At 45.4% G+C, this 22,316-nt stretch overlaps 1 protein-coding gene across 8 annotated transcripts in view; it reads right to left on the reverse strand.

The window, feature by feature from the left end:
* Positions 1 to 22,316, reverse strand: part of AOPEP (aminopeptidase O (putative)) — a 374,682-nt gene that overhangs the window by 136,477 nt on the left and 215,889 nt on the right. For 7 of the 8 annotated variants that reach the window (XR_014294103.1, XR_014294104.1, XM_082621525.1 and 4 more), the window contains 2 exons: positions 17,326 to 17,515; positions 12,517 to 12,626 (listed from right to left, as the gene is read on the reverse strand). Coding sequence is in view for 6 of the 8 variants with exons in the window: in XM_082621525.1 (XP_082477651.1) it covers positions 12,517 to 12,626; positions 17,326 to 17,515 (300 nt within the window). In the remaining 2 variants the exon portion in view is untranslated. The remainder of the gene's footprint in view (positions 1 to 12,516; positions 12,627 to 17,325; positions 17,516 to 22,316) is intronic. The other variant, XM_082621524.1, reaches the window with a different exon arrangement.

Below are 22,316 nucleotides of genomic sequence, written 5' to 3' on the forward strand. Positions count from 1 at the left end.
TGATCTATGTTGAGTCAATTTTTGTATGTGGTATGAAGCAGAGGGTCTAACTTCATTCTTCTGCATGTGGATATCCAGTTGTCCCATGAACATTTGTAGAAAAGAATATTCTTTCCCCCATTGAATAGTTCTGACACCCTTGTCAAAAACCAACTGACCATAAATGAAAGGGTTTGTTTTTAGACTCTCAGTTTTATTCCGTTGATCTATATGTCTGTCCTATGCCAGTACCATGCTGTCCTGAGTACTGTAGCTTTGTAGTAAGTATTCAAACTGAGAAGTACGAGTACTCCACCTTTGTTCTTCTTCTTCAAGATTGTTTTGACTATTCTGGGTCCCTTGAATTTCCATGTGAATCTTAGGATCAGCTTGTCCATTTTTGCAAAAAAAAAAAAAAGGCCACTGAAATTTTACCAGGGATTATACTGGATCTGTAGATCAGTGTAGGGAGGATTGCATCTTAACGACCCTAAGTCTTCCAATTCGTGAACACAAGATGCTTTTCCAATTATTTAGTTCTTCTTTAATTTCTTTCAACAGTGTTTTGTAGTTTCCAATAAACATTTTGCACTTCTTTTGTTAAATTTATTCCTAAGTATTTTATCATTTTTGATGTTATTATAAATGAATTTTTAATCGCCTTTTCAGATTATTTATAGCTAGTGTATAGAGACATAACTGTCTTGATGAATACAGAAGGTGTAGTATACACAATGGAACATTACTCAGCCATAAAAAAGAATGAAATAATGCCATTTGCAGCAACATGGATGGACCTAGAGATTATCATACTAAGTGAAGTAAGTCAGATAAAGACAAACATCATATGATATCACTTATATGTGGAATCTAAAAAATAGTACAAATGAACTTATTTACAAAACAGAAAGAGACTCACAGACATAGAAAACAAACTTATGGTTACCAAAGGGGAAGTTGGGGAGAGGGATAAATTGAGAATTCAGGATTAACAGATACACACTACCATATATAAAATAGATAAACAACAGGATTTATTGTATAGCACAGGGAACTATATTCAATATCTTGTAATTAACCAAAATGGAAGAGAATAGAAAAAAAAGAATATAGATGTATACATATATATATATATGTATACATCTATATTCTTTTATATATATATATATATGTATGTATAACCGACTCTCTTTGCTGTACACCTGAAACTAACACAATATTCAATTAAGAAAAAAGAAGCACAACTGTCTTTTGTATATTGCTCTTGTATCTTGCAATCTTACTGAACTTGTTTATTAGTTTTAACAGTGTTTAGGGGAGGATTCCTTCCTTTGGATTTTCTATATATAAGATTATGTCATCTGCAAAAAGATAGTTTTACTTCTTCCTTTCCAACGTGGATGTCTTTTATTTCACTTTCTTGCCTAATTGCTTTGGCTAGACCTTCCAGTACAATGTTTAACAGAAATACAATCCCTCTTTTTTATCCCTTCTCTCCTCAACCACTGACTTGAAAGGGCGAGGAGTCCCTATAAAACTGAATTTTAATATGTAGCAAGAAGTTTTTCTTACTACATATTAAAGACATTATGTGTCTTTGAAGCAGGTTCAGTCAAATAGTTGCACAGTTTTTGTCAGCTGATCTTGTTCAAAACTATTGGCAAGGGCTTCCCTGGTGGCGCAGTGGTTGAGAGTCCACCTGCCGATGCAGGAGACACGGGTTCGTGCCCTGGTCCAGGAAGATCCTGCATGCCACGGAGCGGCTGGGCCCGTGGGCTATGGCCGCTGAGCCTGCGTGTCCAGAGCCTGTGCTCCACAATGGGAGAGGCCACAGCAGTGAGAGGCCCGCATACAGCAAAAAAAAAAAAAAAAAAACTATTGGCAAAAACACAATAGTTTTGGGGAGCATGGGGGAGACCCACAGGGAGTAAGCAAATAATTTGTAGAACAGAGTCAATTTAGGATTACATGAGAAAGTACTCACTGGTTGAGAGTTTTTCTGAATGGGAAACTAACACTCATTAGCCAAGAATGTAATATACATAGTGCTAGGATTGGCTGAGGGCATGAGATATCCTCCAAGGATGAGCAAAATAGGAGTGAACTATTATAGGTTGGTTTATGGAGATGAATTATTTTTTAAGAAAATATTTCATGGGCAAATACTGTTATAATGAATCAGTGCCCCACAGGGCAGCAATACAGAAAAATTATGCACATGTACTTATAAAATTTATTTTCTGAAGGATTCACAAGAAAATGCTAGCAGTGATTACCTTAGGGCGAGGACTACGGCGGTGGGGATGGAATTTTATACTTTTCTAAACTGAAATTTCCTGTGATATACTTGTATTTTTAAAAAAATGGTTAACTAAATAGTGATTATGAACAACTTTATTCCTTCTTTATGTTTTTCTATATTAAAAAAACTCTACCAAGTGTTATTGCAAAAATGAAACACCATGTACAGTAAGTATGTTATTAGGGGCCTATAAAAGAGAATTCTACCCCTCCCTTAGAAATACCTGAGTGATGAGTAACCAGAGAATGGTCTAGAAAAACGAAGAAGGAAGGGTTATTTGAGTTCAACTATTCAGGACATGTCTGTCATCTTTGCTGGGTAAAAGAAGTGAGAGCTGAGAGTGTCCCTCCAACAGGAAACAGGAACTGAGTGGGCAGCTCAAGGGGGTGGAGCTGGCCTTTAAGACAGGAAAGGACAGAGTCTGTTTCTGGCTGGCTGAGAGCCCTCAAGTTTTTCAGAAAATGCTGGCACAGGTACAGAAGCCTCCAGTCACAAAAGGGTAGAAACAGTCTACACAGCCTAGCATGTGTGGTTCAAATTTAAAAAGCCAAACAAACAAACAAACAGCAGAAAAGAATGGGCAGGGAGAATGGAGTGGAGGGGACCCCGAGCCTGAGTGATGGAGGGTGGAGGGCAGAAGTTCCAGGATACGGAGGTAGAGATTTAGGAACCTCACAGGCCAGTGCCAGTGGTCCGAGCTCAGGTTAGAACTCTTGAAGGCCACAGAGGCAAGAACGTTTTCCTTCTCAGGGCGGTAGTCAGATTCTGTATAGGGGCCAGGGAAGCGGAGCCAGAGGGGACACCAGGGTGGCCCTTACGTAGAGATTAGACCAGAAGTAGGTTCCAGGAAGGTATGAGGATCCCATTCATCTTAGAAGCATTGCCAAGTTAATTCTTCCCTCAAGCTATTCATTTGAGCATCTTTGTTTAACATTCAGATTTTTTTGGGGGGGGATGGTTTGCTTTTAATCCTATCCTCTTCATTTGTAAGCAGGCATTCTCTTGTACTTTTTAAAAAATATTCTCTTAACTTCTTAGCAAAATTAAGTTTTTGAACATTCCAGCCAATTGTAAGTTTGTGAGGAGGAAAAGCAGGTGTTTCCAGGTTCTGGTTGCTAAAGAGAGACGAGCAGGATGCCTCTGTGGTTGCCATCCGGAGGGTGGCAGCAGTGAAAGAAGAGACAGAAACCAGAATGAACCAGGGGGGAGAGTGAGGCTGCCTGTGGGGGCTGTGTCCTTGTGCCTCTGTCACTCGTTGGGCAAACTTTTATCAGGTACCAGAGGGTCTAGATGACAGTATCTAACATGTGCTGAGTATTTACTATAGGTTGAACCACAGGAAATTGCCAATAATCAGTTATTTTAGATCCATCAGCATGGCAATTTCCTGTGATTCAACCTAACACATGTGTTCTAAATGATTTGCACGTACTCATGGCATTTATTCCTCACACTCACCTATAAAGTGGAAACGGTTGTGTTATTATTCCCATTCCACTCTACAGCGAGGAGTCTAAAGCTCAGTGTGGTCGTGTAACTCTCAAAGTCACATAGCAAGTAGTGGAGTCAGCACTGAACTCAAATCCAGGCAGTTTGTCTTCCAGGCTTGCTTAACCCTGTACTACTTTTCCTGCGTTGAGAACTGAACACTGACAAGCCCTGGAGAGAGTTCAGCTCTGCATCCTCAGTTGATGTTTCTCTAAAATGAGGCAGAATAGACCAGGTCTTGGCCAAGAAGGCACTGGGACTGTTGCCCTTCACTCTGTTCAAAGTCGTAACGAACTTCACAAAGCTCACACATTCAACCAGTTCCTTTATTGGGTCGATGCCTTATCTGCGATCAGGGATAGCCTTACATCATATTATTAGAAGACTTCTTGAAGCTGTATTGACGTTTCAATCAGTTTTGAATAACTCCAAAGCGACTCATTCAAAGCCTTATTAGGCCATCCAAGAAGAGGATTCCAAGTTCTTCTCATCTCAGGTCTGGGTTCCTGAAACAGCCATCTAATTCTATCTGGCCTCTCCACTTTGTCTATCTGATCATGTGTTATCCCAAAGGCTGGGTAATCTTCCCAGAACTCCGTTTGCATTACATCATTCTTGGAACTGAAAATAGCTCCCCACCGCCTGGATGGTCACACGCAAACTCTTGAATTTGGCATCTAAGGAACTCCATTACTTAGCCTGGTCCATCTTCAGTCTCATAGGTCCTTAATGGCTCTCCTCTTCAGTAAACCCATTCTCACTTAATGGACATTTCCACAGTCAATTCACTGTTTATGCCTGCCAGGCTTTGCTCATTGAGTTCCCCTCCCTTCACTGCTTTACCAGCCTCGGTGAAATTCTTTTTCACCATCCCAGCTCAAGCCTCACATCTTCCCAATGGCCCTTTCTAACTAAGCTTACCAATATTCAACTCTCAGCTCTTTGAATTCTGAGGGTGCAGCCTAGAATTTGTCTATTTATTGTCTTGTGACCAATATTTCAACTCTCTGAATAATATACAAAGAAACTCAGGGACAGCTTCCCACTATCTATCTACCTTATGTTTGGTACTGTAGATCAGCTCGGTGCTTTGTGACCGCCTGGAGGGGTGGGATAGGGAGGGTGGGAGGGAGGGAGACGCAAGAGGGAAGGGATGTGGGAACAGATGTATATGTATGACTGATTCACTTTGTTATAAAGCAGAAACTAATAAAAAAAAATAATAATAATAAAGAAACTCAGGGACAGAGATCATGTTGTCTATAGCATTCACTTCTTCAATATTTATCAAGCACCCACTCAGTGCCAAGCACTGTGGTATACAGAAGCAAAGAAGACATAGTCCCTAGGTTCAAAAGGTTGATGGGTCAGAAGAGAGATGTATCAAGCTGGGCAATGTGAAAATGCTGTTTTTATAGGTTTAAAATAGTCAAATATTGGCAATTTAACATGGCTCATTCTAAATATAATTATAAAATAATGTAGTAAGGTCATGGGTGGAGATACAAGCAGAGCATTTAGTGGGTAGAGAGGAGGGTCACCAGCTTATCCTGTCAGGGTAGGGCCTGAGACTTCTGGAAGGCAGTGATACCTGTGCTGAGTCAGAATGATCTGGAGTCATGCAACAAAGGAAGGATATTCTAAATAGAGACAATATGAAAAAAAGGCAAGGAGATAAGAAAGAACAGGCAGACAGTAGATGTTATGGGCTGAATTACATCTCTCCAAAATTTTTGTGTTGAAGCCCTAACCCCCAGTACCTCAGGATGTGACTGCATTTGGAGATAAGGCCTTTAAGAAGGAGTTAAGCTAAAATGAAGCCATTAGGTTGGACCTTTATCCAATCTGGTTGGTGTCTTTATAAGGAGAGATTAGGACATACAAAGAGACAGCAGGAGTGCAGACACACAGAGAAAAGACCAAGTGAGGACCCAAAGAGAAGGCAGCCATCTGCAAGCCCAGGAGAAACACCTCAGAAGAAACCAAACCTGCTGATACCTTGATCTTGGACTTCTAGCCTCTATAACTGCAAGAAAATTAATTTCTGCTGTTTAAGCCACATACCAGTCTGTAGAATTTTGTTATGGCAGCCCTGGCAAACTAATACAGTAGGGTTCTATCAACTATTTGGGGTGGCTAGAGAGTGAAGCAAAGAATGGTAAGAGAAGAGACCAGAAAAATGGGAGTGATGGTGTGCCGGGCTTTGCCTGCTGTGGAAGTTTTTCCTGGAGACAAGGGGAAACTTTTGAAGAGTTTTAAGCAAGGAGGTGGCGGAACCATAATGGGTTTTAAGTAGAGCTCCTCAGTGGCAGTGAGGAAGATGGATTTGATGGGGCAAGACTACGGGTAGAAAAAACAAGTCAGAGGATATTAGATTGGTGCAAGCAAGCCATTAAGCTCTAAACAGAGAAAGACAGTGGTATTAGGGGTGGAGAAGGGTCGAATTGAGAAAGACTTATGAGGTAAGTTCATAGTGAAGGCTTAAACCCTCCCAGAGAGAGGGAGGAATTGGACAAGTTTCCCAGGTTTCTACCTTGGATGAGTGTGTGAACTTGTGTTACCAGGGATGAGTTCAGTGCTATTGGAGGTGAGCAGATGGGAGTGGGAGAGGGCATTACCACTGTGAGATGTAGGGCAACCAGGAAGAGATGATGTCAAATGGACAGCTCAGCACTCACATCTGATCTTTCAGAGACAGCTAGGCTGGCCTGGAGACTTGGGAACCTCCAGCACAGACAGGAGTTGTGGCCAGCAGTGCCCATGCCCCACTCATATCCCGTGGGACACATTTATCATTTGTGTGCACATCAGCTCTTGGCATGTTCCCTGTGACTCTTTTTTGGATGTGACCCTCAGGTTGCCTGAGCCTGTTTTGCCTATGAACACAAGAACCAGAAGCACCTGGAATGTACTCTCTAAGCAATGATGACAGGTGCAGAGTATTTACACTCTGGGCCCCTTGCCCCTGATGAGGACCACTCTGAAGCTGACCCACACGGCTTCCAGAGCAATCCTGTGTAACCTGACTTGATAACATGGCACCCCGGCCTGGCCCTCCATTCTCCCTTCCATTTTCCCCTCCTGGGAAGTCTTCCTAACAAATATCTTTCACACGAATTTCATCTGCTTTTGGGTCACCCCACCTAAGAGAGGGTGTTTAGATGAGACCACTCCAGGCGGATGAGCAGCCAAGAGAGGGGCCCCCTGGGGAAGACCAACTCTGAGGGATGGAAGATGAAGAGAAGACCGTGAAGGAGATAGAGGAGGGAAGGCAGAGGGGGCCAAAGAAAACCAGAAGAGGGGGAGCCATGAAAGTCAGGTGATAGAAATTTCCAGAAGGGAAGAGTTATTAACAGTACAAAAGGAAGCAGAGGAACCCAATAAGGTAAGAACTGAAATATGTTTACAGAATCCGATGATCATAAGGGCACATTGCCCTGAGGAAAAAGTTTCCCTAGACTTGTGACCCCAGTTCATGTCCAAAGTCATGAGAGCTTCATTCTCCCTTGGTGTACAGATCCTCCTTCCCTTCACCCTCATGGGCAGAGGGTTCCAAAACTCACTTATATGTGAGCTACTTATATGTAGCTCTATGATCTGCATCAAGGTACATTCAATTCTAGTTCTGTTTCTGGAACCAGAAAATTGTCTTTAGCTGTACTGAGACTGACAAGTTGGCACTCTGGCATCTGAGAGGTCAGGGTAGACGTGGATGCTGATGTGCTTACAGAATCAAAGGGAGAATAGGCTGGTGGCCTCCGTTTTCCCTGTGGGACAGGAGGCAAGAGAAGGAAGAGAGCATGGGGAAGGTCTGGAATAAATACCATAGGCAAGGAGAAGGGAGCTGCCCAAGGAGGAGTGAAGGGATTTATTTATGCCTGCAGGGCCAGTGGAGACTGAAGAAGAATTCTGGGGAGTGTTCAGGCCCAGCAGTGAAGCTCTGGGCTGGAGCTTTTCCATGAGGCAGGCTTGTGCGGCTGAGAATGGACACGTTCCCACATGTGGGTGGGAAAGATTGCTATGTTCTTCAAGGACTAGAAATAAAAATTTTGAAAAAAACTTTAAAGGTGAAAACTTCATGAATACTAGAGAAGGTTTACATATAGGCTTTTAATGGAAACAAGTCTCACTGGTTAAATGGAATACACAGTGCTTAGGCATCATGCAAACTCACAGAACTTGTGGCATGCACATTTCATTTTGGCTGTAGATAGAGTTACATACTTGGGGGTTTTTTCCCTATTATTATTATGGGATGTCTTTGGAGCCAGGAGGGTGAGGGATTCATGAGGAAGATGGGAAAAGAGTCTGCACTTCTCTAGAATTATATCAACTGTGGAGGCAGCAGCTAGAAAGAGCCACGTCAGGCTCCGGGCTTGTCAGCGCCTACTCAGCGTGATATATTTTAACGTTTTTCTCAGCACGAGCTTGACTTTAACAATGAATCCAGAAAAAGGGGGAAGTGATAATAAATCACAAACTATAAAAACCAACAGAGATTTCTTCTGACCCCGCCACCGTAGCTCTTCCATCCCGCCGGCCTGTCATGATACACTAACTGAAAGCACTTAGAGGGAAGATGCTGATGCAGCTATACCCTAGAGACCAAAGGCACGGGAGCCTTTCAGAAGCCCCCTGGCATCTTCCTTGTCAAGAGTCATGGCCGCTGCACTGGACAAGAGTGGGGGGATTGGGGGAACGAATACGAGAGAGCGAAGTGGTGGCAGCCAGGCAGGGCAGAGTAGAACAGCAGTAACATCAGGCTTTGAATGGCAAACGGTCTGCCCAGCCCTGGTGGAGGGAGATGAGGGAAAGTCTGGAGAGAGCCACTGGGGTCTCATCTACGGGAAAGGCATTTTAATAATTAACAAATGGGAAAAGGCATGGAGCCAGTAATGTGACCCTAGCATTTTGAAACTATGCCTCGGGAGCCTGCAGCCATATTACAGGCTCCCCAGCCAGGGAAGGCTGAGAAACTTCGGAAAACACAAGGAACTGTTTTAACCAAATGAAACTTACAATCAGGTCAATTTAAGACACATTTGATGAGAGCCATGATTCAACACTGGATATATGGGAGGCACAAATGGAAAACAGTTCTTATAAATTACTGAAATTAGCAAGTCAGAGACAAACATAATTTTAATTTTTCTCTTCTCACTTTATCAATACCCCTCCAATGGCTATCATCAACACAATATTGAGTTTTCCTGTTTCCCTATATTGACTGAAATAATCAGACACACACTCTCATGTGTAAAAAGACAAAGATACTTCGCCCAAGGATACTTTTTTCAACCCGACCTTCATGTCCTTCCACAGTTTAAGATACCTGGAGTATTTATTTTTTAATGCAACTAAATGCTATATTAAGTTCTTTGGAGGCAGGGAGGTGGTGTAAAGAAAAGAGGATTGTTTCAATCCCCACTCTACTCTTTACTGGCTGTAGATGTTGGACACCTTAACTGGTCTTTCGAAGCCATGAGTCATCTAAGTGAAAATGTTAAACAGCCAGCAGGAGAGGTGGGGGAGGACCAGCAGTGAGGGAGAAGGAGATCAAGGAGAGTGTGACACAGAAGCCAAGAGAAGAAAGTGGGTTTAGAAAGAGGGAGTGGTCAACCATGTTGCAAGTTGCTGCAAAGTTGGGTAGGAGAAGTTTCCATTGTCTCTGGCAACGTGAAACCAAGACTTCTAAATTATTCTTGGTCCATCATTTGAAGACCATGGGGTATCTTAAAAGCAAGAAAGAAAAAAGATAGCATCTTTGACTACTGTATTGTTAAGAGACTTCTTTCCCAAGGTCTTATTTGTGTACTAAAACAAAAATCTGAGAACAAATTTTTACAACTCTGGTTCTTCCTTTCACTGTCAGTCATTTCTAGGTTCTCTGAGCCCATTTAAGGGAGAATTCTAAGGGATGGGAATAAACTAAACCTAGACTATATAATTTGGGGCAGGTTCAGAAACATTTCCTCTTCATTGTAAGTGCATCTGATAACAATATTTTCCATACTGATGTGCAACAAATCTTTCAAATGCACTCATTTCACGGTTAGCCTAAATTTAGGCAAACACAATTTCTGAATACTAAGAAAAAGAAAAACAAATGCCATAATAAACCTTTTAGCACAAGGCTCTAAAAATAGCGTATTCCTTCTCCCAGCTCCACACACAAAGGAAAAGCTCTTGGACATCAGAAGCTCCACGAACCCCAGAGACAAGGCTCTCCACACATGTGCACTGACTTCCCAGGGTCCATCTGACTGCTTATAAGTTGGGAACACATTTCACCAACTGTTGTTAATTATAGTGTCCTTACCCGAACCGACGGTCTATGGTCATACAGAACTGGGGGCATCAAAGGGACTTAGAGACTTGGAGAGTGGGGAAACTGAGTCTTGAGAGCTGGCAGGATTGGCCCAGTTATACAGCTCACACATAAGCTTGTTCCTGCATCAGCCACCTTAAAACAAACCTCCCTGACCCTTATTTCCCTCCGCTTCCAGCACAACTTCTCTCACGAAGTCCACACTCAATGTCTCTGCTTCCAGACCTCCCATTCACTCCTCTACCCACTTCAGTCGGGCTCCCTTTTCCACAGCTCATGAATAAATGCATGCATGTCAAGGTCACCAACACCTTTCATGCGGTCCAACCAAAGGTCACTTCTCTCCCTCCCTTTTACACACCCCTCAGCAGCATCCAGCATTTCCTTTCCCGACTTCCATAACTCCCGGCATCGGGGTTTTCTCTGCACTGATTTCCCCAGCTCCTCCACGGGCCCCTCATCTTCCTCTCAACCTCTTCTCTCACTTTCCTCTTTAGCTGGTCATTTCAACGTGCTCAGAATTTTAAGTATCCATAGGCTGAATGTTCCAGTCTCTCCAATGAGCTCCTGACTTGTAAACCTCACTGAGTTTTCAATATTGAATATCTATTTGGCATGTCAAACTTGACACGTGCAAAACTGGAATCTTTATTCTTCCCTCCAAAGCCTGCCCCTCCCAAAGTCTTTACCGTCTCCCCAAATGGCATCACCACCTGTCTACTCAGCTGCGCAGGTCAAAAGCCTCGAAGTCATTCTGGACACTTTCAATTTCCTTTTCTCCACATTCAATAGACCAAAGATCTGCCAGTTGCACTGCCAAAACATGTCTTAAATAGGTCTGCTTCTTGTGTCTGCCCTGCCACAACCAGGACCTCTAACGTGGACTACTACAACGTGCTAACCCTTCTCCTGGCTTTGTGTCTGCTGCCTGCAGTCCGTGCCACACAGCGGCCAGAGCAGCACTGTAAAAGCACAAGACAGATAAGGATCCTTCCGTGCTGAAGGCCCTGGGGCAGCTTCCATCGCACTCAGGGTAAGGCTGGATGATCTAGCTCCTGCCTGCTGCCTCTCCCCGTCCTTCTAACCACACTGCCTTCCTTTCTGCCCCTCGAGCACCAGCATGGCAAACCCTTTCCCGCCTTGGTGCTCTTCAGAGAGGCATTCCCCAGCCTCTTGACTGTAAATCTCCGCGTTCCCTTCACAGAACTTCTCACCACCTGTAACTAGCTGTGCCCACAAGAGAGTCCCCGCTACGTGAAAGTCCCATGAGAGCAGGGACCCTGTCCACGTTGGCGGTGGGTGTAGCCATCCCACTGGCTGAGTGAACGGATGCTTGCACAGGGGCGCTGGGTGGGGAAGACAGGGCTCCCGGCTCCGGCTTTCCTAAACAATGGATGAGTCAGCAGACGCCAGCGGTTAGCGTGCGAGAGAGGACTTCTCCGTGGGAAGAGCGGCCACACCCTGTGCTGCCGTGCTGCACAAAGGACTGGCGAGCCTTGCTGGGGTCAGGCTGGGCTCGGCATTCCCCTCAGACTTTGGCCTCAGTGGGCAGTCCTGCGGAGAGGGGTGTTTATTTAAAAACAAACAACAACAGGACGGGTGCAGGCAGGCTTCTACCCAGGCGGTAGACTGGCCTTCAGAGCTGCCATCTAAAATGAGGGGTGATTCCCGGATGGCTGCCTTCCCACCTGTCTGACGGCAGATTCCGAAGGCTTGGCTCCAGTCAAGAGGGGACAGGCTGAAAGCTTCTGTTGCCATAGCAATCACAGTGCTCCTGGGGCCGGGGCTCAGGGTTTCAGATAAACAACTATTTACAGAAGTGGAGAAAAAACAAGCAAACAGAGAGGGACAAAAAAATGGGAAAATGGCAAGAAGCAATCCTACCAGTGCTGCAAGAAACGCTCTGAAAATACAGCACAGGAGCTGAGAGTAGAATCCTCCCACCAGCACAGGAGTGGCCTCCTGCCGGGACACATCCGGAACAAAAGGCCCCATTGACACAAACATCTGTTACTACTAAACACTTAGGAATCAATATTTTCTTAAAGGTTTTTTTTTTCCTTTTGGCTTTAAAGAGTTACTGTCTGCCAGGCTACCAGACCCTAACCTTCTCCAAGTCCACAGCCACCACATAAAGTAACTATTAGAACTTCAAATGAAGAATTTGGTCCCGGAAATGGCCTTGTGCTAGTTTTTTCCTGAACAGAGACACCAGGAAAATGTCAGAAGGCAAATCCAAACCCACACCCTGAAAGACTTAAAACATAACAATCACATCCCTGGGAAGATGAGTAATCTAGCCCAATTTAATTTAAAAAGGAAACACAGCAGATTTAAGAGATGGCCTGGACGTGCCTTGCAGGAAAGGAGGAGCGTGATGGGGTGGACCGGAAGGTAACGGGATCACGTAGTGCTTTACCTCAACACCTGCGTGTCCTCCGGGGAGTCCCGCACCTCGTCCTGGAGGCGACGCCAGCGCAGGCAAGCCCTCAGCTCCCGCTGCTCCTGGGCCTCGTCGGGGGCCAGCTGCTTGGAGCACAGACACACAAACACAAACGCTCAGGACACAGTCACTGATGTCCTCCCGCGGAGTCGGAGCCACCGCTGGAGCAGCTGGCTTTGTTACAGGGGGGATGGCACAGACGGTCCCCGCCGCACCTTGCGCTCCATCAGAAAGGGCCTCTTAGGTCCTCAAACAAAGAACCAGCCCTCACTCCTGCGCTGCCTGTTTGGGAGGTGCCCCCTGGCCCCGGAACCTCCCCCTGCCCCCTCACCTCCATCCCCGGCCTGGAAAGAGCAGACCTCCCTGGGGAGCCATTTCCACTCTGATCCCATCCAGCCTTTTCCTGCTTTGTCTTCTTGCACAGGGTGGGAAAGGTCCCCTCCATTTACCTCCTACTTTTCCCAGCCCTCAGTTTTGTTAAGAGCTGTTTACAGTGCAGCCAGCTAATGCAACCCAGATGATTCTGTTTGCATATAACCAGAAGGAGTGCACTGCCTGGACTCACTCTTGGGGAGGGGGGAGGCCGTCGCACCCTGCCCTACTGGTCAGAATTGGCTGCTGTTACTCGATGTGCTCACAAGGCCCCATGGCGGTAACCCCACAAGGGAGGGCAGCAGAGCATCCACTGGGGCGGGAACTGTCAGTGTCTACAGGCATTTCTGGGAATTAAAGGTCCCTAATGGTTCCCTCAACAGATATTTACTGATTCTCTGCTAGGCCCTGAGGACATAATGGACACAGCTCTGAACGTGAGGAGTCCAGGGAGACAGATAAGCACAGTCACCATCAGAATTCAGTGATGGCAGGGGTTAAGGAAGAACCCAGATGCCACCTGGCCAACCAGGGTGGTCAGAAGGCTTTCCTGAGGAGGTGTTCCCCAGGGAAAGCAGGAGCCAGCCAGGGGAGGAGGAATTTCAGGAAGATGAAAAGCATGTACAAAGCGCGTGGGGCCTGGAAAGAGTGTGAAATGTTTTAAAAATGGTGAGGGTTAGGGTCAGGCAGGGAGCAGGCTGCCAGCCAGGGAGGGACAGAGGTGCCACGTAGCTAGCAGAGGCCAGGTGATCAAGACACTGTGTGTGTCCTGCTGTCGTGGACTGAGTTGTGTCGTCCCCTTCCCCAACAAAAATCGTATGTTGAAGCCCTAATCACCACTGTGACTGTATTTGGAAACAGGGCCTTTAAGGAGGTAATTAAGGTTAAATGAGTTCAAAAGGATGAGGCCCTAATCTAATAGGGTTGGTGTCTTTATAGGAAGAGGAAGAGACACTAAAACTCTCTCTCCATGTGTGCACTGAGGAAAGGCCATGTGAGGACACAGTGAGAAGACGGCCCTTCCCAAGCCAGGGAAGAGAGGCCTCACCAGAAACCAAGGCTGTCAGCACCTTGGTCTTGGACTTCCAACCTCCCAAACTGTGAGAAAAACAAGTGTCTGTTGTTTAAGTCTCCTGGTCTGTGGTACTTTGTTATGGCAGACCGAGCTGACTACGACAGCTGTGAAGGAGTTTAGACTTTCTCCAAGTTGATGACAAGTTATACGATTCAACTTGCCAGTAACTCAATTCACCTCTCCCTACAGAATGCCACTCTGAGAGGAATGTGGGTTTGTATCTCCTCGTTCAAAGATTTCTCACTCCCCTTTGCTGTACTTGCTAATGCTCGGTGCTGCACAGTGCAGTCTCCTGAGCAGCAAAGCAACACTGCACCCTCACGCCCTGTTCAGTGATGAAATGACCTGCTGACTGGGAGTCCCGTGAGGCAGCCCACCCTTTCCTGCCACAAGGAGCACTCCTCTCCTGCTTGGAAGGCTTGCTGTGAATACTTGTCAGGGATCACCAGCAGCTCAGTCTAACTCAACCTTCAAGGAAGGGGCCAGAGCAATGGATGTACTCTGGAAATGTTTCCAAACTTTGTGCTGGTTCTAGAATGGCCACTTCGCTTCAGAGGTGTCCATGTTTTCACATATTGAAGACTTACTGCATGTACCTTAAAGGATGATGAGGTGGATTGCCCCCTACTCCAGGTTAAGGGAAAAGGAGGGATAGGGAAACTTCAACTCCTACTTTCCCTTTGAGGCCCACAAGAAGTCACCTCCTCCAAGAAGGCTTTCTGGATTTTCTCATTCCCAGCCTCTTCCACCTGTGAACTCCCACAATATTTGGTGTTTACCTCTCTTTTCTAACTTATTTTCTTCTTCCTTCTACTGTGTGCTTTCCTTATCTTCAAAATTATAGACTCTGACCTCTTTCAGAGCAGCGTTGTAGTCTTATCCTTTTATCCCTACAGATCTAGCACAGAATGGACACATGGAAGTTGTGCAGCTGTGAGATGCAGCCAGGCCAGCGTCGTGCCTTTTTTGGTAGAGACAGATGTAAGGTAGGGCAGCTGGAGGGGGGACACAAGCAAAGAGATTCCAGGAGGTACAGGCAAGGGGAAGGATAAAGGGGGAGCGCTCTTTGGGGATTCAGGAGATAAAGGACAGAGAGATGATCATCAGATGACTGACATACACTCACGATTATGAAGAATAGCATAAATCTGATTGTCTCAGGATGGAAGTACCTCAGGCAAGTGATGGTGAAAGAGGCACATTTACACTAAACCTATTTAATCCTGGCTGAATGCCTACTATGTGCAAGGTGGTGGCAAAATCAAAGAGGAAGAGAACAAGAAAGGAGAACTGGTATTTCTTGAACACCCTCCACGTGTCAGTCACTGTGTTAAGCTCATTCACACACTATCCCTTTCATTCTGCAAGGTTAAGCATTCCTATGCCCATTTTATAAATGAGGAAACTGAGGCTCAGGGAGGCTACATAACCCACTGTAAACAGCAAAGCTGGGATTCCAAGTCCAGTCTGACTCCAAACCCAGACCCTTTGCTCGAGAATCTTCCAGGTGGCCTCTCTCCACAGGATTCTGTGTGGAGGGGGACACAGCTATGCACACTGCTAGCTCTACAGCCAAGGTGTGAAAGGGGGAGGATGAGTAAGACACAGTGCCACTTTGAAAGAGGTCACAGTCTAGTCGTGACGATAGAAAGAAGAAAAAAGTGAGAAAAAACAGGTGAGTAAGTACAGATACAGTGGAAATCCAAAGTTTCTAGAAGAGTATTATTGAACTGTGAGTGAGATGAACAGTCTGGGCTATCAAGGGAAGGTGACCTTGAGCTGCTAGTGAAAGACAAATAGGATTTCAACAGGCAGAAGGAACTTGAACAAAATCATGCAGATATGCACAAACTTGGGAATTTCAGAAAAAGTCAAGTAGTTCAGTGTGTAGAGATGGTAGGGAACAGAAGTAGCCAAATAATAGAAATTAGAAAATAAGCAGGAAGCCAGTTAGCTGCCATATCTTCCTTATTGCTGGTGGCTAATTCTTTAAAGTTGAGGTTGTAAAAAACAATAAAAAATAAAGCCCACAGATCCATAGAACAGACTGGTGGTTGCCAGAGACAGTGGTCAGAAAGTGGGAGAAGTGGGTGAAGGGGTCAAAACGTACAATCTTCCAGTTTTAAAATAGACAAGTCTTGGGGATGTAATATACAGAAAGGTGACTATAGTTAATAACACAGTATTGCATTTTTGAAAGTGCTGAGAGTAGATCTTAAAGTTTTCATCACAAGAAAAAAATTGTAACTATGTAAGGTGACTAATGTTAACTAGACTTGTGGTTATAATTTCACAATGTATACAAACATAGAATTATTATGTTGTACACCCAAAACTAGTGTAAAGTTATATGTCAATTTTACCTAAATTTAAAATTTTTTTTAAATAAAAATAAAGTTAAAAAAAAAAAGTTGAGGTTGTAAACTGGGAGTGTGTTGACTAGGTCTGGCCTCGGTGTATGTTTGGTTTGCTTTTTTTTTTTTTTTTTTTTTGTGGTACGCGGGCCTCTCACTGTTGTGGCCTCTCCCGCTGCGAAGCACAGGCTCCAGACGCGCAGGCTCAGCGGCCATGGCTCACGGGCCCAGCCGCTCTGTGGCATGTGGGATCTTCCCGGACCGGGGCACGAACCCGTGTCCCCTGCATCGGCAGGCGGACTCTCAACCACTGCGCCACCAGGGAAGCCCGGTTTGCATATTTTTTTAATTAGTAAATTTCACATAAAAATCCAGAGTCATAATTTCCTTTAAAAAACTAGAAGTCCAGGTTGTATTGAGCCCTCCTTTCAGCATGACAGCAATCGGTTAGAGCTGAGGAGAAGCTTCCGGTTTGCCACAGTCCTTACCATTCCCAAATCTATAACACCAACTGCTTCATTCTTTATTACTTGCCAGCAGACATCTGAGATCATGACTCTGGATTTAAAATTTCATCTCATTATTTAATAAAACAAAACACACCACAACCATACCACAAAGGAGTGCTTGAGTATGCACAGCACCACCTTTTCTTCAAGTCTTTGCTCAGATGTCCCCTTATCAGAGAGCTTCTCTGATAAGCACCTTCTAAAACAGCACTAAACCCACCTCTCTCTATCCGGCTTCATTTTCTTGACAGTACTCATCACTACATGTTAAAGATGTAGTTGTTTATCTGTTCTCTCTCTCATCGCTAGACCATGAACCCCGTGGGGAGCAAGGACTCTCCTCCCATTTACAAAGCAAATAGAACAAGTGCCTAAGTGCATAATGAGCACTCAATACCTATCTGTTGAATGAAAGGAAGACTCTGAGTTGAACTTGACTCTGGGTAGTGAAATGCTTAGCGCACTTGAAACCTACCTGCTGCGCCTTGGCCCAGAATACATCTTCCAAGTGAGTGGCGAACCCTTCACTGAGCCACTCTTCCGTCCAGTCTCGGGCCCCGATAGCCAGGCCAAACCAGGCGTGAGCAATTTCATGGCAGAGACGGGTCCCACAGAGCTGGCTCATTCCAGTCAAGGTGCTCTGAGAGAGGAAGACGAGGTGTGGGCTGTGGATCATGGGGGAGAAAACACACAGAGTCTTATCAGGGCCTGTCCTCATGGCCGCCCCCAGGGCTGGCTTTCTCAGCCCTGCCAGCCTGTTATTATCGTGTGCATGCTAGAGCACGACCAATAGGCTCGCAGCTTAGGTGCTTTTAGAAATAAATAAAGTGGCAGTTTAAGTTCCTGGCAGAGGTTCAGGTTGCCTTTTCTGCCAAGCAGTCGTCTCCGTCATCAAGCAGCTATTACCTGTAATAAGCAACCTGCACCGAGGTTTTACACTGAAGAAATTACAAGGCGATGGAAGCACTTACCCTGAAATCTGGACTGTAAAAGAAGAGCAGGTGTGAGAATGTGAAGCCCATGCTGTCGAGACAGTGATCAAAGAAGACCCTTCAGCCAAAAAATCCAAGCAGCTTACAAACAAAGTGAGAAGTCATGCAGAAGGACGGGAAAAGCCGAGAAGAATGGAACCAAACATTTTCTAGTTCAGACTGAGGGTGGTTACAGAGGCAACAAACTCCTAGGTGCCATGGGTGGGTGAGGTTTCAAGAGACTCTGATAAAGGCTGAGTCTCTGTGAGGCCGAGATTTTCAAAGGTATCTTCTATCTATAGATGCTTATACGTTCCCATGACATAAAACTAGGCGGAGAGAGAGAGAAGGGAATTAACTCACTCAGGTGTGCAAATGGTTCCAGGGCTGGCACCAGCCTGGGAGACTTACCTAATCTCATTTCCCACACCTTCTTTTAAAACCCCAAATACCATGATTAGAATTGTATTGATGAAATGGGAAGAAGGGAGGCTGAAGAGAGAAGAGGCAAAGGAAATACCTCCTGTGCTTCCACCTTCGGTATTTCTCATTTATCCAGGACTCGTTTACCGTCTTATGAATGAAGAATTTGCTCTTTAAAAAAAAGCAATCTCTCCTCCATTGATTGAACAAAAGCAGTCGTGAAACCTTCCAAATTAAGAAGTTGTACACACTGGTTCGTTCCTTTAAAAGCCATGCATTTGCCATCGTGTGGGCTCTGCACAAGCCAGGACGGCTTGCAGTTTTGTCCTCTGCCCCCACGGCTGCCAGTAGAGAAAACCCCACCTGTACTTGCCTTGCACAGCATCACCCGTTCAGCTCAGAGAGCTCAACTGAAAGCGCGGGAGTCACGTGTGCCAAAATAGACAGCTTTCATGTGAAATAACAACAGGGCAGGCGCGCAAATGAGAAGGTGTCAGCCAGGATCCCGGCAGAGTCCACCAGCAACGCCAGGAATTAAAAGTGTAGTTGGGGCATTTAGGATACAAAGGTGCGATGCCGTATGCAACAACAGAAGTTCAGAGCACTAAGTCAGGAAAAAAAAAAAGGAAGGAAGGAAGGCAGACAGGAAGGAAAGGGAAAAGGGTGAGAGGGAGGGAAGGAGGGAGGGAGGAAACAGAGGCCCAGGAGCTAAACTTCCTCTTCCTGAGAAAGTCACCCCATGGAGAAGACAAACTGCGAAACCTGGCATTTTCAAGTAAATAACCCTTTGCTCTGGCATGTGCAGCACTGCAAAGAAAAGCCACAGAAATGTACCAAGTAAATAACATTCCAGACATACTGCTGGCAGCACTTCACCCTTTTGGTTAAAGCAAAACAGAAGCAACTTCAGGCTTTGTAAACAAGCTCACAGACAGCCTGCGCTGGAAAGGTCCGCTGGCCAGAGACCCAGACGGTGCACACGCAGTTACAGAGACGGTACAGCTGAGCAGACCCCGCAGCCCAAGAAGCGTACACACGCTGATGACTGTGACATGGCAGCGAGACTGTTCACGAAGAAAAAGGCTGCCCTGTCCACAGCGACCTGCTTTGTCCCAGCGTGGAAGCCGAGCCAGGCCCTTTTATGCAAATATCAAAGTCTGCAAGGGCCTGAAGGAATGCACAAAAGCAGCTGTGTGTGGGGGGGATGGCATTTCATTTTCCTGTCCTGTAGTTTTTCCCCTTCCACAGTCTTTGTTGTCTCCACCAGACCTCCTTCCCCACCTGTCAGTACTTTGGAGATACCACTCTGGCCTTGGCTGGGCTCAGGACAGACCCTGGCATTGCTGGAATGGTGCCTAAATTCCCACTTCCCATCCTCAATACTTTCTTCCTAGCCAGGGAGAAATGTATTTCCTCCTGTCTTCTGAGAAAGACCAAAGCTTAAACTTCCTCCTAGATCGTAGGATGTGCGTTTCACTTGATATAAATGACCCTGTTATCAGTGGAAAACATGACCTTCTCCCTGAAAAGCAATTTTCCAGTTGAGAACCAGACCCCAAATCCTCCTGCGGTGGAGTTTGTCGTCTAAGGTGGGTTTTACCTGTGGATCATAGCTTCTATGAGGGAAACAGGTTCTTTCTTAAACTAAATTAAAAACACAGAGTAAGGTTTTGATAACCTTTCTCAAGGGTTGTTAACAAAATTCTGGCATAAAAGGACCAATAGAATTTTTTTTTCAAGGAGAATTTCTTCCTCTCCTTTTGAACCTAAGTGTCAGGATTTTTCATGTTAAGTAGAATTTTTAAACTGCTTTTTCCAACAGTGAATGAAGAACGGTATAATGCTCTTAAACTCACTTCAAGGAATAATATTAAATATTCCTCTACCAGCAGATAATCTCCTTCATGCCCACCTTCAAAACAAAATGAATGTTTAGAATTTTCTACTCCTACCTTACACTTGATTTATAAGTTTTACCCCTGGGTTCCTCACACTTTCTGAGCTCTCAGAATCTTATTCATGGTCCTAATCAGCCAGCGGGGCACCAGCCTTCATTCTGACAGGCCCTATTTGAAAACAGGTTTTCTTTTTTCTTTTTCCTTTTTCCCCTGAAAGGGCCTGTGTCAACTGCCTCTACAAATGCCAACTTGTTGATTCATCATCGTTACAGAGGACGGAAGATAATCACTTCAATGACATCTTCATCCTAAAGAAGGTTTTTGGGTTTGGTTTTGGTTTTTTCTTTAAATCACAGAGTTGATCATTTTTCCCAAATAAGAGATGGGTGGGAAAGTAATATTTTCAACTCTCAGAAAGTACAAGCCCTCTTGTTTGTATTCTCCATCATAAATTCTCTTTCACTGCAAGTGATCTAGGAGGCCAGCAGGGCAGAGCAGGGGGCTGGGCAGAGCGACAGCAAGACGCGTGTTCTCCTTCTTTCCCAGGAGACCACCAGCAGCGGGGCTGCCTCCCGACAAAGGCCACGTGGTACTGTCTGTCTGCCGCCTTGCCCCTCAAGATTAAAAATATCATTTCTGGTCTGAAAACAGTTTCTCAAGATTGTTCCTAAAAGCTACCTCCCCACCCAGATGAGAAGGCTGTGTCAGTTCATTTAAAACATGCTTCTAGCAGAGGAGGAAGGAGGGCCTTCATTACACGGGAGCTGCTCCAATCCTTCGGGAGAAATTCAATTTGGAGCGGAAATGGGGAATTTCATCAGATCTTAAGCAGGGGCTGGAGTGTGATTTATTTCTGCTTTGTCCAGGGAGACGTGACCAGCGTGGCCCACCTTGCTGCTCAGGGAGAGGTACAGCACTGGGGGCTCCAGCCCTGCAGGCTGCAGGGGGACCAAGAGGACAGGAAATTGCTTTTGGTTAAGGACAAGAAGAGCTCCAGGCCACCCCTCCATTATACTGGAGTGGATCCCAACTCCCCTCAGGGGGAGCAGATTCACTTTTTGTACAGATCCTTGGAGGTTTGTCCAGGAAACAGACATATATTCACCAAGTTTGAACTTCTTATGGGTTCAAAGTTTTTCACCATCTCAACAACATGTGGAGCCCAACAGCCCATTACAGAGAGGAAAGAAGAACAAACGAAGAGGGGAACTCGGGCTCCTGTACTTTCAGACTTAAACTGGAGAGTTCTAAGGGCCTCATAATCATGTGAAAGCAACTTTTACTCGCATGACTTAATTTCTTGCAAATTTAATCTGGATAACTGAAAGGTAGGCTCATAGTAGTCTGGGGCAATCTGAAAGGGAGGACAAATCGTAGTTAGCTGTCCCTTAGACTCAGGACATGCTTTCTCTTCCTCGGTAAGGTGTGATGTGATTTGTACCAGTACCTCACTCGGTGCATTTACAAACCAAATGCGCGGCTCGGGCCCCTTCATCTGTGCAATGAAATCCCTTAGCCCCGCTCCCCGATGCAGTCTAAGGTAGGGGATGTGTCTGTTGTCCCAAAGGCAAAGGGACGGCCCAGATGACCTGGAGGGCCTCTGCTTCCCTCTGGCTCTGAGACTGCTCAGTGGAGACTAGTAACCTTCCCTTTGCTCCATCAGGCATCCCGCGCTGTGGCCACACGTTGTAGTCTTAAACGGGCACCTTAGGAGATATGGGGGTATGGGCCTTTCAGTAGCCTGAGGGGGAAACCAGATCTAAAAACTGGAAGAAAACTTACTACGGCGGAGCAACACAAGGATCTAGGTTTGAGAGAAAAAGCTAATGTTAGTTAGTGTATGTTTTCCTTTAAAAATTCTAAATAGCGGGACTTCCCTGGTGGTCCAGTGGTTAGGACTCCGCGCTTCCACTGCAGGCGGCCCAGGTTGGATCCGTGGTCAGGGAACTAAGATCCCGCAGGCCATGCAGCGTGGCCAAAAAATAAAAAAATAAAAATTCTAAATAGCGAAGAGGCAGTAAAACATCTACTCACTTATCTAAATGAATTTTGCCTAAGGCTGCCAACATGACTATAGCAGAGAGTGACTGAGGGGAAGCCCCAGGGCCAGAGACTTCTACCAGAAACATATACTCCTTCGAAAGACTCAAATGCTTGAGTATTTGCTACGTGCT

Source organism: Mesoplodon mirus (assembly GCF_964341445.2).
Source record: "Mesoplodon mirus genome assembly, chromosome: 1".
Classification (NCBI taxonomy): Eukaryota; Metazoa; Chordata; class Mammalia; order Artiodactyla; family Ziphiidae; genus Mesoplodon; species Mesoplodon mirus.